We start from the raw sequence: 20,425 nt of genomic DNA on the forward strand, positions 1-20,425 counted from the left end.
TTATATGATGATATCTGTCCAAGCTTTTCAACAAGAGTTCACCTGGTTTTAATCATACAGTGCATTTCAGGGAGGAAAAAAATTAACATGTGTGGCACTACAACTTTATTCCTAAAAAGGTTTTAGTTTGCTGTCTTAAATTACAGCTGTATCCCTGACTAAATGCAATTTATCAAAATGGTAACATATAAAAGAAAGACAGTAAAAGTTTGGGGAGATATTTTATTAATGTACAATTTTATTAGCGATGTACAATAGACATTTTAATTCTCTATTTATCCTGTCTCCTTGAAGCTCGGTAAATGCTTGTTTGTATATAAAACTACACAATGCTCTTTCGTGAGGACCAGAAATTGTGAAAATCTAAGTGCTACAGTATATTTTGTAGTGATTTAACACGTTGTCCAGAAGAGTTACCAGCCACTTCAATGAAGGACTTCTAAAAATATTTCTGATCAAGTTCAAATGCATCTGTTCATAAATAATGATTGGTTTGCTCATGTCCATTATACTGCTAAGTACAAGTGTCTCCAACATAAAATACCGTTTCAATACATTCTTCCACATGGACAACTAGATAATCCAGTCATATTTACTTTTAACCAAGGCTAATACAAATTTACAAGTAAAGTAACTTCAAAATTTATTCAGAATAATTATTTTTTTCAACCAGAAGCTTTGCTTTGGACAACGCAGAAGTATATTGCAAGTGACATTCTGCAGCAGAAGCTGGAGGCTTGAGAATAACAACTAAGAAAGACTAAATATCAGCAATACACACTTTTACAAGAATTCTGACCATTCTGAATGTTAACATTAAAGACCAGATGCTTCAGTTTGTGCGCCTGTCAATCAAAACCTCCACACAGAAGAAAAATTAAAAATTTCCCACAGAACACAGTATTTCAGAGAACTTGTTAGACACTGGCATGACATTCCCCAGATCAAATTGGCAACTGAAATTTAACATCCACCTGAGCTTGTTTTGCTAAGTTTACTATTTCAGACAGCTTCACCACCTGAAAAACAGAAAACAAAAACTTAATTTCAAAACAATCCTAACTTGACTGAGCTGGACCAATCTTTTTAAACGAAATTAATACCAGGGAATCATCAGTAAAGTATTAGAGGGGATTAGGAGTGGGATTACAATTTAGCTCAGTACTTCTTAACTTTTGAATCTCATGGAGCTAAAAAAGTCTGCTCATTTATAACAAAGTATCTTGATAAAATGCTAAGCTTTAAATTTTATGTGCCACCTTGTTATTTTGCAAGGTGTTGAGGTGGCCACTCACAAGAAATTCTTTATATCTAGAAGCTATTTCTCCTCTGAGTTTTTGTTGCAAGCACTTCTGGATCTTATTTTGATACCTTAAAGAGCCTCGTCTTCTCCTGCGTAACTACTCTAAATCGCTCTGAATTATTTCCTGCTTAGAATGAAATATTATAACTGAGTAACGGCTTCTTGGGGGGAGGAGGGAAATTAAGTTTTCCCATGACACAAAATCCACCAGGTATCTTCTAATTTTTTTGCTATGTATTTCTAGTACAACTTTCTTTTCCACAAAGCAATGCAACGCACACACAAATCAAGTGTATCTGAACATCTGAATATCTAATTCTCTGATGAGGCCACATGATGATCAACTATAGTTCTAATCATGCACATTGAAATACAGTGGTTGATAAAAGGAAGTGTTACATTGCATTTTTCAGCCATCTCAATTTAAGTATTTTCTCCCAATTAATAAAGCCAAGCTCTTAACCATTCCCCCACCAAGGGGAGTGGCTGACCTGATCATTGATCTGGTTTTGGTTTGTGGGGTTTAATAGCTTCTGACTGCACAGCTGTTCCCCTGACAAATCATGCACTTACTAACTTGTAAAATATTCACTTCAGGCACCGGTAGCAATTGGCACTGGGATTTATCCCAAGCTACCTGTAGTTGACTGAATGGAGTTTTCACTTTTCAGTACTCTGCAACAGATGCTATGTTCTGAAAAGAATATTCATAACCAACTATCTTACCATTTTTGCAGCTTCATCCAAGTCATCACATGCAAGGATTTTGAGGCCACTCGCTGTTATTAAAGCTTTGGCATCATCAACTCGTGTACCTTCAGAAACAGACAGAATGCCACTCTTATTGACAGATTACTACTACTACTACCCACTAGTCTCGTATTTTTGGAAGCCTGCTCCAAAAGTTAGTGAATAAATCTAGAAAATAACATTAATAGTTAAAAAGCAGGAAGTCTTTTTATATTAACTTGCCGATCTTCACCATCTAAATTCAAGGTTTGCTTTATTTCTCCATTGATTTCAACTCACAGGCAGTTTGCTACACAATATACAAGCTCAATAAGACCTGTCAATTAGAGAGAAATATATTCAAACATATATGAAGCACACTCACCTTGCAACCGTACCACAATAGGGATTTTTAGCTCCAAATCCTTCACTGCCATAACGATGCCTTGCGCTATAACATCACATCTCATAATGCCACCAAAAATATTTACCAGAATAGCCAGTACCTACAGAATCAATGACAATATTCACATTAAAAACGGCCAGAGACACATCAGATGAAAGCAGCACATAGCCTTCAGCCTAAGGATAATTCAAGCTCTTTAACTGTACTAAGGGACTCTGCAAAAGACAGAACATTTCTGTTCTACAGAACATCAGCAAACAAAGTACAGTTCTATAGAGCCACATACAGCAGAGCAGTTACTTCAGAATACTGTCAACTATTTATCTCTCCATTGCTAACAGTACTGCAGCAGAGGTACCCCCATACCAGTAAAATCACATACTGAAAACAGGAAATTTTAAAAACTCATACACAAGATCCAGTTTACACAGTTTACTTAAAAGCTAGCATGCTTAGACAAAGCATTCCTGTGCAACTGGTTCCTAAAGAGTAACTTGGCTCCCATGCAATTGGATCAGGTCATCTGTGTGGCATTGTTCTTGCTCCTGCAATTAATGGGCAACTTAGGCTGGCACCTCAGAAGGCTGTTCCAAACAAGTCCTGAACTGAGCCCCGAGCACAGTCCATGCCACCAATGGGCTGCACTGCCCTTTGAGTTTAAGCACCAGGAATCCCAACTAGAGTCACTGTTTTTTGAGAAAACAGTGAGCAACTGAAAGAAAGCAGAAAGGAAAAGCTGTCTTAAGAAGTCTATTTGGACACCCTCTGTCGACACATCGGCAGAGAATTTGCATTGCAAAAACTTTTCCCAAATCAGCAACCCTTAGATTCTTCCATGTTTCCTCTTCTCTTCTCTTTGTAATTCAGGTGCTCTGCGACTGTGTCCCTCATTGTTCCCTCAATTTGCATGAAGAAAGAACAAGTCTTATGAGGATGGGCTGATGGAGCTAGGGGTGTTTAGCCAGGAGAAAAGGAGGGTCAGGGGCACCTTATCACTCTCTAAAACTGCCTGTAATGATGTAGCAAGGTGGGGTTCTCTCTCCTCCCAAGTAAAAAGCAGTAAGAGGAAATGGCTTCAAGTTGCACCAGGGGAATTTTAGATTGGATATTGGGAAAAATTTCTTCCCCAGAAGGGTTGTTAATCATTGGCACAGGCTGCCAAGGAAGTGGTTGAGTCACCAACCCTAAAGGCATTTAAGACTTGTAGATGTGGTACTTAAGAGACATGGTTTAGTGCAGGACTGGGCAGTGTTAGATTTATGGCTGGACTAAATTTTAAAGGTTTTTTCGAATCTAAATGATTAAATGATTCTGTAACACTCTTGGAGCATGCTGCAGACCCTGCATTTCGTAATAAGTGTTTCCAACAAGAAAGAGACCAAGCTCCTCTGGAATATCACTCACTATTTGTTTCTGGCCCTTTCCAAAGATGAGCAAGTCATACATAAAATTGTGGTGCAAAAGTAGCATACCATTAGCAGGTCTCACAAATCATTCCCACCTTTTACAGTTACTCCTTTTAAAATAATTTTCTTTATTTTTAAAAAGCCCCAAACTGCCAAGTTCCACCTGAGATAAGCATTTCTGTGCAGACCATCAATCCAGCCTTCATGTTATTTTTGGAGAAAAGCTCTTCCTCTAGTTTCAATCAATTTATTATTTTAATAATATTCAAGCACTTCTGATTAATTTTTAACAGGATAAACATTAAAGCCCTTTCAAGCCCCTTACAAAGTTATTTTTATCTTACATTACATATAGTCAGTACCTTAGAAACTTGTTTGTGCACAACACTGCAAATATTCATCTCTACGACTCTATGCAAAACACAGACCCAGCTGCAAAACTGGTCCAAAAGAAAAAAAAGTGGAAAACCAACTGAACATTGCTTTGTGATTAAACAGAAGACAGTGGGAATTTCGGACTCCAAGGTTTCTGGAAAGACTCATATACAGATGTAGCTTGAACCAGAAGACACAAAACTGTTTATTCAGTACACAGCCAAAACCCCTATTATTTAAAGATGTTTAAGAATTCAGTAAGATTATTAGGCCTCCTTCACCTGCACCAAGATTAAGCTAAGATTTCCATCTTCTTTCTTTCTAGTTCTGTGCTTATAAAAAACCATGTTTATGGAGAACATGCACTAAGCATTGTCATCCAAATCACAGTCTGTTTTACCACTGTGTAGGACCTTGATAACCCAACTCTTCCCTCACCTTTTTATCAGAGGTAATAAGCTTAAAGGCTTCTGTCACTTGCTGTACTGTCGCACCACCACCAACATCAAGGAAGTTTGCTGGAGTTCCGCCGTGAAGTTTAATTATATCCATTGTGGCCATAGCTAAACCAGCACCATTGACTATATGAGAACAAAGATAACATTTAGGAATTCAGTTTATAAATCCATTAGGTCATTTAAAATTCTTTAAATAGTACATACCTAAGCATCCTATGTTTCCATCCAACCCTATATAGTTGAGATCTGCTTTTGCAGCATCCTTGTCTCTTTGGTCTTCCTGTGTCCAATCCTGCAGATCAAAGATCTTCTTCTGACGATAAGCTGAATTGCTATCAAAGTTTATCTTTGCATCCATACACATCACTGAAAGGGAAAAATCCCCACCATTATCAACCATCATTTAGTAGAATAACAGCTCAACTGCTACATGAATGTGTTAAAGTATGTTGAGTCAAACATGGCAGCGAGGTCATGCAGTCCAAACACAAAGTTTTGCTAAAAAGACACACGTACCACTGTCAAAAAATACAAGATTCTCTCCAGTTTCTCCATATACTCAGTTATGCACAAAAAGGGAAGATAACAATTTCTTGAGACACTCTAAACTCAAAAAAGCTTACAACAAGCTGTTTGATAAATCTGGGCAAATTGTGTTTTCTCGGATCACACTGCAGCCTGGAAAAGAAGCGGGGGGAACACACCACCACAAGTAATTACCATAAAACTAATCCTTACAGACGGTCTAAACCTGATTTGAGGTTTTTTAATACATCTTAGTTTTTGCTTTTAGAATAAACACATATAATGTGTGCATGACTCTAAGCACACAGAAACACAATGAAAAAGTGTCTGAGTTGGAAGAAAATGTTAGGAAAAAACACACAGAAGTAAATTTACTTAAGATGTAACAAGCAGAAAACCTATTCTTTACAAAGTATTCTTTACAACAGAATTAAGTTTCTGTCTGTATAAGTGTATCACTTCATTTCTATGCCTCAGTGAAAATGATATAAAAATAACAAGGCACAAGAAACAGATGGAAAAGACTGCTCTATACTGATCATTTAAGCATTATGGAAAAAAAAAAAAAAAAAGCGTAACAGTAATTACACACTTTGATGAAAGAGCTACATTCATATTTAAATTTCAAACTGTTGTATCTGAGTTCAAGTACAAATACTCTCAATAGGCTTATTTTTTGTAGAGTGGAATTGGTTGTGATTGAACATTAAACAACCATTCTGCAATTGGATATGCTAAAACCTGATAAACATCATGATATTACTTAAACCCCTACAGTCTTTCAATACACCACACTCCATCAGTTACCCTAATGCCTGAGTCATAAAGGCAGGAAATTTCTAGTTGTTGCTACTATTCTGGTTACTGTCACAGAACCAATTTTCGACACATGAGATGGCTCAAGTTGCAATTTATGAATTTTGAAAAGACCTAATTTCCAGGAATGCCTTATCCTGGGCAGATGTGTTCTTTATTAAAGAATTTTAAAAATAAAAAAGGAAGTTACTTACATGTAAGATCATACTTAGCAATTAAGAGCAGATTTCTACTCTATTTAGATTCTCAAATTTATCTGCTTTATTAAATTTGTCTTTCAACATACCATACTAACTCCTCTTGCTGCAGACAGCTGAAGTTTTATCAGTGCAAAGCAACCAAGATTTACAAAAAATGTCAAGGTGTTACATGAAGAGTACGAATAAGAAACATTACCAACTCCTGATGCATCTTCCACCATAGGATTTATTTCTATCATGGTAGCATCATATTTCAGAAATAGATTATATAATTTGATCATATTTTCAGCTGCTTCATCCACTAGATTAGGAGGAAATCCCATTTTCTGGGCAAGCTGAAAGTAAAAGCACAGTTATTGTTAACTCATGTTAGGGTGCCTCAGTTGAGCTATTATTTCAATGTCATTTGAACTTGCAGATATAGAACCTGCCCTGTCTACTAGAGGAAAAAAACCAAACTCACTCTTTGGTTTGAACAGATTGTTTTCTATACAGAATACTGCACTTATCCTTAAAAAGAGCTAATAAAAAATTATCATGATATGCCTTAGCACAGCCGTATAAAAACAAGACAAAGTACAGCCATGCAGTTTGATTTACACTGATTTACCTGAAAATACTTGAGTATCTAGTTCAAATCTGTTTCAAACAAGGGTTTAAGACAAGTCAGCAGGTTGAACGCACACACCCTTTACAAAAATTAGAAGCAACCCTCCCGTCCTCAGTAATGTGCACCTTCCCACATTAACAATTACCCTAACAGCCTGCTCCTTTTTTATGCCTTCCATTATATCGATGGGTTCCTTAATTATTGCCTCAGGATTCTCTGCAGCAACATCTTCAATATTAACACCACCCTGAGAACTGCCTATTAGCACAGGACCCTAGAACAAAAGGAAAAAAATACATAAGTAATTTTATATCATACAATTGAAATTTAGTTCTTCCCATAAGATACTTCACAACAATAAAACCTTTCTGGTTGGAAATTTTTTTATTTGAGCATTTTTCTCCTGTGCTCTGAAGAGAGTGTTACTATCTACTCAATGCCTCCATATAAAATCTTTTAATAATACTTTCCAAACATTGAGGTGTATGTCAGGTCCACTTCCTTCTAACAAGGAAAAATTTCCTCTGTAAAGCAGCAGCAAAACAATTAACACAAACATAATATTTTTAAAATCTTGATAGAAAGATTCAACTTCATAATCACATACATTTTATCTTTTAGGTGTCACCAGAGGAAGTGTCACTACCTTCTCACCTCTACCTTCTCCGCTCACTCCTACACAAACACAGATCAAATGCCAGGCACTCATTTATTCATTCTGCCATGCTCCGACTCCAAGGACAAATGGAGGTCTGCAGAACTTAGTGATAAATTACTGCAAACCATACCTGTTCAGTAGGATCGCAACGTTCAATAACTAAAGCCCTCACTGAAAGTAAGTCATAGCAAAACAAAACAACACTCAATAATTCATTAACAAAAGAAATTAAGAAACATAAATTGACAGCATTTGCAAATAAGTTTATTTTTAAAAAAGCCAAATCTCAACAAAAACAGGAAGGACTCGCTACCATGGAACTAAAGATCTCTCCCACAGTTCACAATAAAGACGTACTTGGATCCCTTCAACCAACCTTCCCTTATCACCACCCATGCAGGGATTATGAACATGGGTGTACTAAGGCAGCATTTCCTATCAGCAGAACTCAAATATTAAACAGCCTTATAATTGTTGACAATTCATTATAGAAAATGTGACCCTGGTTCAGAGAACATGCTTAATAACCACACCACTCTCCTCCCATTACCATCCTTCCAAATAGAAATACATTGCTGGCAAATTATCCTGCATCTAATAGCAAGGTTCAACTCACTGAACATTTCTGGATATTCTTATCTTGAATTGTCAGTAAGCTACAAACTGATCATAAAATAACTCATCATTCGATAGAATTGACCAAAGTGAACAGTTTTGCTTAAAACACAAACCCCTGCTGGCAAATAATATCCAAGTCATAAAGCTCCAGTTTCAGCTGACTATTTTAATAATTTTTCCCCTCCTTAAAGGAAGAGGTTTGAAATACCAGGAATAAATACTGTGTGCTACTCAACTTTCACACTTCCTTCTTTTGAAATGCATTTCCTCATCCTAAGCATTCTATACAAGCTACAGTAATTACAAGCACATCTAAAAACACGACTTATAAAGTCAGCAGGAAAAACAAAGGACACACCTATGAAAAGGCAACAACCCACACAATATGATCAATATATGTTAATAAGATTTATCTTTTATACAAGAGCAAGTCATGAAAACATGTTCCCCTTCTTTATCTAATTTGCTTCAATCAGCCAGAGTTTTATTTCCATAAGCATCCTTGCTTATTGCTGACACAATTTTAAGTCTAAAATCTGTTAATTTACAGCATTTTAACGCCACCTTGTGGTGCACATGGTAACATTTGAATCTTCCCTGCTCCATCCTAGCACACACAATGGAAGTGCCCAAGTCACATAATTCAACACAACTGATACTTTCATATCAAAAAGAACACTACAGAGGAAGAAAAAGGAACGAATATTTAATTCCTAATACGGCTACCAAAAAAAAAAAAAAAAAAAAAAAAAGTGTAAGACTTAGTTTTCTCATTCCTCCACAGAACATTATTTCATTCATACTTAAATATCCCCTAATTACTACAACCAGTGCCCCTGCAAATTCTTAAGCATCCAAACAGACCAAACCCAGTTTTTCTGAGCTTCAGCAAATAAAGTTTCAAGATCTGCTCCAAATCCTGGCTTTGTTAAAGTTACTTAGCAATTCATGTTCTATGCTCCAAATAGAACACTTGTCTGTCAGAAAACACTGACATATTTCAGTAACCACATTTGAATTGTGACTTAAAAAACTACATACCCACGCATACAGCCCATACATGCAGAAAACACTGGCTTTCATTTTCCTGACAGCTCTGAAGACAGACTTCTAGGCCCAAATCTTCCTACCCATTTCCTGGAGAGCATTAGTATAAGAAAGCTACTAGCACGCTCAAAATCAAGGGACACACCAGCGCACCTCTAGAACTGTCACACATTGGAGAAAAAGGATGTTGGATTATGCTGGATCATTTGCTCTTCCACAACACTGTCACTTACCTTGTTTCTGACACTCAAAGTAGGGTGTACATTTACATGCACACATATAGCTGTGTTTTTAAACCAGATTGCATAATCTGGTAGGCAAATGCAAATTAAAACCAAAATAAAAATTACCTCCTTATTCTACCCATCTCTCCTTTGGCCATGTGACTCTGAACTTCAGCTGGGGCTACCAATACTCATTTATTATTCTGTAAATTCAAATTGTAGCATTTCATCTTTAAAGCATTTAAAAACAAAGTCAATCATTTAATCAGATATACTGGAAAACAAAATTTATCTTGTATACTTCTGAGTTTCAAAAGCAAGTGAACAGTACAGTAAACAGTTTCATTGATTTTTTTTTTTAATTCAGTCATAACAGGTTAATTAGCTTACTTCTATTTCTAATACTACTCACTTGAAAAGACCTTTCCATTGTTATTGCAAAATAGTATTCTCTCCTGGGATATCTGCGCTCACAGATAAATACTTGATTGCATATCCTGCCCTTCTCTCCTGTCTGCTTGGTAAACAACTTCTTTCCAATCATTTGGGAGGAGACAGCTTTTGCTTCTTCTGGACTAGAATAAAAGAAGCTCAGAATGTAACAAAGAAACTGCTGTAAAAACAGAAGCGCATTTAAAAAGTCTTATCTAATTTTTGTTATTTTAAAGTTAATAATTAAAACACTGGTTTTAAAGAATGTAATAGGTTCAATCCATAATGTGAAACATTGGAATTTTTCCACTTGGTTGGATAATTTAGAAAGAACTTACGAAAAGACTATTTTCACTCCTCCTTTGAGGCCACCTTCAAATGTTCCTTTTCCTCTACCACCAGCTAAAACCTGTGCTTTTACCACAAGATCCTTTGAACCTAGAACAAAAGAAAACCCAAAATTTTGTCATCTGTGACTACTAAAACAAATTGCTTCAGGTAGAATAACAAAGGCTGCTTTAATTTTATCCGCCCTTCTCCGTGCCCACCATTCAAAACACATACATGTGAATCGAAGACTATATTGTAATTCACACAATTCACTAGATTGTTCCAAGAGTCTCAAACAATTTGCAGCTTTAGGCTGTTCTGTGAACAAACTTTGGCAAGTTAGTATCCAAACACGCTGCTGTCCTGATCATCTTTAAAAGTGTTGGAGTCTCAGATAATTAAGTACCCCGTAAGAAATAGCACCTCACAGATTATTAACAAAATGAAATTGAATATCTGACACACCATATGCAAAGTTTTCCTCAAACAAACCTTGTACCTGTAAACCATTACCTTCCAAACAGCAATAAGTAATTATTGCACTTACCCAAGTCAGCCTGCCAGGTACACTCTGGCTTCCATCCAGCAGAGCACTAATGCAAAAGCTTGAGTGCCTTGCAGAAGTCAGAGGCCTAAACAAATCTACTATTCTTCCCAGAGTAGGCAAAGTAAGCCCTTTAGTTGGCTTCAAATGTTTAAAAATCCTTTACAAGATATTCTTCTAGGTTTGGGAAACTGGGCATTTTAATTTAAAAACTAAAGTGTGAGAATATAACAAAAATCAACTGGGATATTCTGAATTGACATTGAAAGACAAAAAGCAAAGAAGAAGAGTTCATCAAGTCATTTAAGGTGATAAAAGAAAAAATCTGAAGTTCTGAGTTATTATTCAAGTTCACTTACACAGAGTACAGACAGCACCTAGACTGCAAGATGTTAAGACCTGCCCCACTGACATTTGTCCATCACATCCCATTTTTTCTAATGCCACCATCAGCTGAGCCACTCTTATCTTTCCAAGTCAAAAAAGAACTTGCTCTTCTTTTGGATGTTAAAATAGAACCATGGAAAATGCTTAAAAAAATTACAGTACTCAAGCAAAACTAGCCACAGCATAAACTGAGAAGGTTATGACAGATGTGAAAGTTGTGTTGGTTCCTATTTTGACCTGTGTCCTGCCTGGGCAGGTGAAACTAAACTCAAACCATACCACAAGCTAGGGTGGCTATAAGCAGAAGACTCAAGTCACTCATCCCAATCAGCTATCTGTTGATTTTACTTCTTGAATGTCTACCTAACAACAGATCTCGGAATTCACACATGATTTTAAAGCTCTTTTGCAGAAGAGGCATGAAGGTTACAAACATACAGGTATATACTGATTTACTACAGTCTATGATCCTAATATTTAATTCAGTTCCTGAAGGTAACTATTTTTTACTGGACAGCAATCAAGTCAACATACTTAATAGAAATCACACATGCCAGCTTTTATGCAATTACTTTAAGTACAAAGCTTGCTTTCCATTTCCTACACTAAGTCCAGAAAATAAAAAGCTGCAACTACAGAGAACAGGCAGGCACCACAGGCACCTTCTTTGTGGCAATTATTCCTCCTAGCAACAAAGAGCAGAACCTGAACAATTCGAATGAGATCCCAATTAAAGCTGTAGTAGGATCTCGGCTGGAACATATTTAGCTCTGGGCATAAAAGTAGATTGGTAACTAAGATGATCACTGAAATTAAGAGATTCCCTTACAAGAAATGAGCTTAGCACATCCTTAAATCGAGCAAAGGAGAAGAAAGCAAGAACATGATTACAGTCTTCAGCCATACCTGTGATGGACAGAGCAAGAACACACAACTGCATGTGTATCTTTCAATCTGGTTTCTGCTCTACACCAGCCAAAAACAAAGGCCATTGACCAAGGAAGTCAGTTTTTAAAAGTGTAAGAAAAAAAGACCCTTCTTTACACAAAATATAAGGAACCCTGCCAAGAGATAGGAAGGAAGAATAGAAGAGTCAAAAGGAACTGGGCAGAGGTATTCTCTCTGATATTTTTAAGAGAAAATGTGAATGCTGAAGGGAAATGAGGAGTAATGGACTGCAGAAAATAGTCAGGCTAAGAATTGCCCTAAATAGCATGTTCTTTTGTTCTCAGGCACAGTAGTGGGCTAAATGTGACACTGCCCTGATCCTGGTAGATATTTCTTTAAAATGTTGTTATTATTATGATTATATTTTATCAACATATAGACATCAAAAAGAGTGTGAGAAAAACAACTTTTAATTTTTCACAATCAGTTTTGGCCGTAACATCATTGGACTAACCCTTATGCAACAACTGAGTCATTAAATTAGCAGATTACTAATGATCTGTAAATTGTTTTCCTCTAGCACTGCAAACTAGCTGCTTGATTGCATAAACAAGTTCAATGTTTATTTGAGCAGCTATGCTTACAAGCAATTAAGCTGCACAGATGTAACAAACAAATTTAAGATAGTTCATCCCAAGAAAACCATAACCCATCATGCAGAAAGTTCACTGTTCAATAAACTTTTTCCCAGAGCTCCTCTTGAAAATGACTCTAAAACAAGAGGAAGTGTTTGGTCACACACCTCATCTGCAGTATTCCAACAGCAGCACTGTCACACAATCTGACACAACAAAGAACTGCTGATACACAGTAACCCAAGAAAAAAATTTGGAAATCAGCAGCTACCATAGCTTTCTACTCAGTATCAACAGTTGTGCCCTTGTTTTTTGCTTCCGTGGCATTGAAATACTGCTAGGCTTGTGTTTCAATGAAAAATAGCAGTTTCTGCCCTAGAGCAGATATTCACATGCAGTTTATGCCAGCAAACACACCACCATGGGAGTCACATCTGGCCTCCAGCCTTCAGCTTTTCACTTCAGCCTTGTTCCTTGTGCCAGTAGAAGCTCACTTGTGCTATCATGCCTTGAAGCATGCCATAGCAGTGATTCTCTGAAGGCAAAAGCTCATCCAGCAGACAGACTGTGCTTCTGCAGAGTCGTGCACCATGAGACAGGCACATGCGCACAGGAACTTCACTGAGCAGAACTTCAGCTTTCAGCAGCAGGAACAAATTGTAAAGCCTTATTAACACAGGGCACTAGAACACCAGTGCAATTCATGTGGGCGAGCAAACTAAAGGCCAATGCACAAATCTCAGAACTAGCATTTGGTAAACATCACAATTCCATGTTAATGGCAGTCAGCCCTGTAAGCACATGTAAGTACAACAGCCTGAAAAAACTAGGAAATGCTTAAAAAATTAAGAGTAGGTACCAATGAGAACTGGTGTCTGAAATCAGAACACTGACTTAGCACTTATCTGTTCAGGACAACAAAAATCTTTACATTTACTAACACCACAGGTTTCACCTTCAACAATCATTTATTAACCAGACAGTGAAAGAGTTACACAGTCAGCAAACAAAACCATCTTCACTTCTATCAATACTAACATCTATTTTTGGAAGGAATAGTTTCTGATTTTGTAACTTAAGCTTTCCAACTGGGAGAAAGATCAATGCATGCAGGCAAGCAGCAAGACATCCATGTACAATACAATCTTCTAATAAGCTTATTAAGAGGTAAGAAGGGTCATTGTTCCACTGTATCTCTGAAGTTTTCTGTGCAAGTGGAAAGTTCAATGATTACAGCAGACAGGCATGATTAAAAAGCTCTGCTTTATAAGCTTCCATTTTGACTTTTGTAAATCACATTAACTGCCACTTCTCTGCCCAACACTATCTGTAGCAGAGGTACTGGCTTCCACGTATTACAGACCCCTTCCAAACAACTGTGCAAACCTGATCTATTCCAACAAGATAACAACAGTAAAGGGCAGTGACAGGTTAGTAACACAAGCGTCAATCAAGTTCTCAACTACCATTCGACTGCAAAATTATCCTGGGAGAGACAGAGATCTTTAAGTTTTGCTTCAGTTTGCATTTCAAAGTTCTTGCACCAGAAAAAGTAACCCTCCATTTATAACACAAGCTAATTTTTCTCTTGTTGTACCAATACAAAAAAAACACAAAGTTTAAACAATACAGGTGTATTTACTGTCCTTAGGAAGAGAATGGGTTTGTAACTAACAGGAATGTCAACATAAATAATAATCTGACCCTAATTCTGTCAACAGAGCAGAGAATCTCTTCAGAGTACACTGTCTGCAATTCATTAGTAAATATAGCTATTGGGAATTTTAACTTCAAAATCATGTTATTCAGGATTTGAAATTTTTGAGTGTTAGAAGACTCATTGCATGCAAATCAAAAGTGTAACTATTTAAATAATTATGTGCCAGGAATCATACTTTCATTGAAAGGACCATACTAGTCAGGAGACTTAACAAGATGCTTTGCCATTATGAAATATCTTCTACACAAATATTTCCTGACATTAATCAACTGCAACAAGTTTGTCATCAGCTCACAAGACCAATTTGGTTTTGGCAACAGCTTAAGTCGAGTAATTAAAATACAGAGGTCAAAATTTAAATGTGCTGGTTATACAAGTTTATTTTAATTAGTGAATTATCATCAACAATATGTTTTGATATTTTAACTTCAAATGAGTGAAGTGCTACAGAAGAAAGCAAAGGCTGAAGCAAAATGTAAGATTGAAATGCCAAAGAAAATAACATTTGCTAGAATGCAAGTAAATGTTTTGTTTCTAAACTACTACTGCTGTTTATCTAGAGATTTTGACCAGGTAAGTAAGAACAAAACTGCACGATTTTTTTAACACCTGGGGCATTTCTTGCCACCTTAGATCATCATCTATGTCCTAGAGCAACTGAATAAACCCTCTGGAGTTTCAGACAACCTAGAACACATCAGGAACATAGATAACTGCCCAACAAGGAACACTAATAATGGCAAAACAACCAAAAAATACTATAAATAAAAGCGTGGCAGACATGAGTTTTCACTATGACATAGACTAGAAAACCCCAAAAACTTAAATCAGACAACCAAGGTGGGTGTGACATACATGAAGGAAAAAACCATCCCAGTTTTTTGCCACAGTGCCTGGAGTATGTCATTTGAAGAGCTAATAAAGAAAAAACTAGCACTTTACCTAGAAAATAATTGCACACATGGTACTAAGTTTTGATTTCTGACTAAAGCAAGCCTGGGATCAAAATTTCTATTTATAAATCTACCCAGGTTTACTCATTACTTTTAAAAACTTTTTTAACAGACACAAGTTGTATGTTTAAGCAACATACAGAAAAATAAGTAACACTGAAAAGTACTTAAAAGATCTTAGTAACATTGAAAAAAATCTAAAAGGTCTGAAAAAAACCATCTATTAATCACATCACTGTCAGCAGGAATGCAGTCAAACCAATTACCAGAGCCATTCTGTAGAAAGCATACCAAACCAGAACATTCTTTATAAGCCACACAGGCATGGAGCTGCACTGGACCTCTTAAAATGTAACAGCAAAAGCACCAGACTCAATTCCAGGAGCTTTCAGACTCCTTTAAAGAATTCTGATGTAGAAAGGTGAAATGTTTTGCACTCACTCTCTCAACATCTTCTATTTCATACAGCTTTATACTTTACTAAAACTTCAGAGTCTGCTGTGCATAAAGCTGTGGGATTCATTACCTGAAAATCCAACAAAACCACCAGCACACAAAAGCGTGTGCTGGTATTCAAGATATTAATGTATTAAAAAGTCTCACTTCTCAAATCATCATGAACAGAAATAGATGCTATTAAAAAAACCCCAGACAAGTACACAATATTGTGCCTTCCACTCAACTGTTACCAGAGGAAGGTATCAGGAAGCATCAAAACTTGAGTTACAACAATACATTGCCCCTATGGAAGTGTCTCTTAACAAACAGCAATGTTCATTTCGAATAGTGCACTGAGCTGAGCTATCTGCCATCACACTGATCAAGCATCTGTTCACTGAACAGTCTTTAGGTTCATTATTCATGTTCTTGATAACACAGACATATCAGCTTCTCAACCAGAACTGGTCACAGTGCTAGATGGAATGCACACATGGCTAAGAGCAAGCCATAAACTTGAAGGCAATCAAGTCATGCTGCAGTCTCTTATCAAAGCTTTGGAACAGAACTCACTCAGCTCATTTTTTTCAAAATTTAAGCGAGATGCTTATGTAACGCTGATTTAGCTACAGCCACAGCTAACCTATGATATTCTCTGTTAATGAGAAGTTTGCATTTGCTATACATTGGGATAAAAACTGACCCATTTCTAAGTGAAATATTTGCAAAAGGGCAGAAATTCAATGCCAAACTCAACCTTTAGTCAGAAAGTCTGCCCTGTGTAAATTTACCATGAACATGAGAATCAGCACTAGGGAAACAGAGCAGAGTACTACCAACTGTCTTTGTAATGGTCTAGACAAATGTTTATAAAGTGTATGAAGAGAAACAAAAAATAATTTCATATCTACTGGCAACTACTCCCACTGAACAAAAATCAACAAGTGAGTGGACCAAAAAAAGTGAATTTTTCATTCTGATAGAAATTTGGTTTGGTTTGGTTTGTGTTTTGCTGATTCTTTTTTAAGTACAAAATGAAAGCTAGCAGCTAAATGTCTACAAAAATAAAGAAATCCAAAACATTGTAGCAAAGAATATATGTCAGCATTCAGAATGAGTTCTGGACATGTTTGAGCAATGCCCCAAACCTCAAGCTCCTTCAGTGTGCGTTCTCCCTTTCTCATCTCAAGTACCAAAGAAAGCCACAGCACTGACCACACACCGACTCCAACAAAATATTTGGCTGACAATCAGAAGCCCTGAAATCCTTTACTAAAAGATGCCAACTCACACACTTCACAACTTTATACTTCTGATCCCCAAAAAATTGCCCAGAGTCCCACACTCCAGATAAGAGGCATACCTATGATGTCACAGGGATGACAGAGAGCTATAAACCAGCAGCCAGACATACCCACACTGCTGCAGGAACCCTCTGAGCAAGAACAAAACAAAGGAATCCTGACCTACAGGTTTCTGGGCTGTTGATTAAAGAACCATAAACAAATATTCTCTCATTTTCCTCCAGCAGTATCTGAAGATATTAAAGTAGAGAAAAGGAGTATGCCTGATTTGGGAAGTTTTGATCATGCTACAAATTCACCCTTAACAGAAGGCAAGGGTCTGAAATTTAAACCATTCTCAGAAGTATTTTAGCAATTTCCTTTCATATTAATTAAATTATTATAATTTCATATCACTTACTCTCTAAGTGAAACAAGATAAAGAAGGTATCTGACAATACTTGAATTTCTGGGACATCATGTCTGAAGGAAAAGCAGCTTTTCCATTCTTTTCTACATTACAAAGCAGCATAACTTGCTCTGGAAGAAAAATTATCATTTTTTTCAGATCTCATTTCTCACATTAAATCTACATACAAAACTGAAACGAATCCAACAAAACCTTCAATCTCAGGAATCACTATGAATGTATTCATTTGGAGCTGAACAGAGATTTGAGCATTTGCACAGAAGAAGGGGCTATGACAACAAATGTCTTTCACTAAAACTTTGTGACAAGCCTAATATATTTGGGGAGGAAAAAAAATTCCCAGACTTTAAACCTAGAAAAGCCCCCAAACAAATCAATCAACCAAAAAAAACCCCACCTTCTAATGCCTGACACAATACAAGCTGGCTTCCATATTAAACCCAAATTAAATAAGATTTTACTAGGACACATCATAGGTAAAGTGGCAAATTAATAGGCACAGTCAAATCCAAAATTAAAGCTCAATCCTAAATTAAGTATTTAAGCACCCAGCAAATGAGACTGGATACTTTTTCAAGCCAAGAATTTAGCATATAACAACAAGCCATCAAAGTCTTCCCATCCTGTATGAAGTAGCAGCATTCTGCCAGAAAAGCACACTCACAAAGGAATGGGATTTTACTCTTCTCTTGTAGCCTAAAGAGAAGTATAGTTTGCATCTTCCGTTCTCTATATGGTGAGCTGTCACCACCACTGAAACTCTTCACACAAGACTTCCTCTAAACTTGCTGAAAGTAGAAAGAAATCCAGGATTTGAGTCTATTACTCATCTCAAAGAAGTTTAAGTAGTTATATTAGTCTAAGCTAATACGCTGTATACCTGACCTACTGTTTCTTAACGAGAAGGTTGCTTCACAGGGAAGGCTCTCTTAAAGAGAAGATATATTCAGAACTCCAAGCAACATCTTACCAAGAAAGACAGAAAAAGGAGGTACACCTTGTATCAATCCCATGCCTATTTGTATATTTTCTCTTTAATATTATACCTATTTCTTTTGCTATTTTGTAAGCTTCATCTGGCGAATTGGCGACCACTCCGTGTGGAACAGAAATGCCAGCCTCCTTCAACAGTCCCATGCTCAGGTATTCATGGAGTGACAGCCTCCTCTGTTGCTGTTGTTGCACTTGAAACCCATGGTTACTGAGTATTCCTGGACTTCCAGCAAGCACCTGAAAGATAAAAACAAAAACAAAAGGAAAAAAAATAAAAATGAGACTGTTATAAATAATTCCCCTTTTTTTAGGTTAAAAAAAAAGTCTACATATTAAACAAGGCCACCTTGGTGTAGCAGTGCAAACACCTGGACATTTAATCTTACCCTTCCACATTAGTCATTCATATCAGGTTTGGTATTTGATTTTGTGAGGTTTTATTGGGCAGGGGGAATGAGTTGGTGAAGCTGCCTGCACTGACAAGGACTGCAGCACAAAAATTAACAACAAACGCAAAATAATTTGCTGCATTTTTCATATTTCACTATATGCAAACAAGACCTTAACTTTATACACACACAAAGCAGGAATCATACAGAATTCAGCTAATCCATGAACACAAAAAAGCACCAAAAGACTCATGGCAAAAAGATTACAAAAGAAACTTACATACAAAACAAACTTTTGCATTTGTTTTTATTTTTCTAGCATGTACCATTGGCACAAGCACTGCAAAAAAACAGCCTGTATCAGGAAGTTTCTGGTAAGCTGGATTTTTAAGGCTTCATTTTACTTCAAATACAGCAAACAAGCAGACGACACATGAACTTTACTACAGCATTCCAAGCTAGCGAATCGGCAGGGCCTGTGTAGCCTCCAAAGGAATCCTTCTCCAAGCAGGACGTCCTTTCCTTGGCACAACCCCAAGGGAGAGGAGCCGAGCGACCCGGCGGTCCCGGGAGACTCCGTGTAACTCGAGAGAGGCACTCACTCACTGGGGCGACCTTCCCCAGGCCGTGGCAGGAGGAGAAGGCGGCACTGAGCCGTGTCACACGGCGTGTCACACACACCCTGCCGCCTCCCCAGCTCCTCCGTGTCACTGCTTCCCGGCCAAAACAAGCCCGCACCCCCGAATGGCATCCGCAACAACCGAGAGCAGAGGCCGGCGAGGTGCGAGCTGGAAGAAGAGTTTAACTGGCACAGCCCGACCTCTCCTAGGAACAAGGTGACGGCGGAGAGGCAAATACAGAGATTCCCAAACAAGACAGGGGACGGGGGCGCTGAAAAGGAAGGGAAAAGGCACCACGCAGGGAAGACCTGCCGGAAGCGAGAACAGCGGCTGCGGGGGCCGTACATGCAAGGTGAGCACAGGGCTGCCGGCCCCGCCGCAGGGCAGGGCAGGGCAGGACAGGGCAGGACTGGGCTGGGCTGAGACGGCCGCTCCTCTCGCCGGCGCTCCGCAGGGAGCGACCTCCACCGCCACCCCAGCCGCCCCGGCCCCGCTTGAGCCCCGGCCCAGCTCAGCCCAGCCCACCCCCGCTCCCGAGCGGCCGCTACCTTCCCCGCGGTGGAGCCCAGCGAGGCGCGGAGGCCGCTGCCCCTCAGCCCGGCCGCCACCCGGCTGCAGATCATGGACGCCGCCATGGCCGAGCCCCTTCGCCCTCGGGTGCCCCTGGCAGCGCGCACGCGCCGCTCGCGCGCCGGGGGCGGGGCCAGGAAGCGCCTCGCGCGGCCCCGGCCCCGCCCCCCGCAGTGACGCCGGGAGGGGCGGCCGGGAGGGGCCTTTCCTCGCCTCTCTTTCTTCCGAGCCTTTTGGGTTTAATAAAGGTTATTTTTGTTCCGCAAGGATCCTAAATGGGTTGTAATCCGCCCACAACCTTCGGTTGGCATCACTGTTAAACCGGAGGAAAGGGTCCCAGCTCCCTTACGCCACGCCCACACTCCCTCCCCGTTCAGCCTCAGAATGGAAGAACTTTCAGTATTTTCACCCCTGAGGATTACTTTTTTTGGTTTCGTA

General features: G+C 38.4%; 1 protein-coding gene across 1 annotated transcript; it reads right to left on the minus strand.

The window, feature by feature from the left end:
• Nucleotides 1–204: 204 nt before the first annotated feature.
• SUCLA2 (succinate-CoA ligase ADP-forming subunit beta) lies at nucleotides 205–20,079 on the minus strand. Its single transcript, XM_083884855.1, has 11 exons — nucleotides 19,966–20,079; nucleotides 18,462–18,645; nucleotides 10,146–10,245; nucleotides 9,788–9,950; nucleotides 6,974–7,102; nucleotides 6,415–6,553; nucleotides 4,882–5,043; nucleotides 4,658–4,800; nucleotides 2,418–2,538; nucleotides 2,030–2,118; nucleotides 205–1,019 (listed from the first exon to the last, which is right to left on the minus strand). Exons 1-11 carry the CDS (start codon nucleotides 20,050–20,052, stop codon nucleotides 945–947), a joined length of 1,392 nt encoding a protein of 463 aa, XP_083740981.1. The 5' UTR covers nucleotides 20,053–20,079; the 3' UTR covers nucleotides 205–944.
• Nucleotides 20,080–20,425: the final 346 nt, after the last annotated feature.

This window comes from Zosterops lateralis (genome assembly GCF_965231275.1).
Source record: "Zosterops lateralis genome assembly, chromosome: 2".
NCBI lineage: Eukaryota > Metazoa > Chordata > Aves > Passeriformes > Zosteropidae > Zosterops > Zosterops lateralis.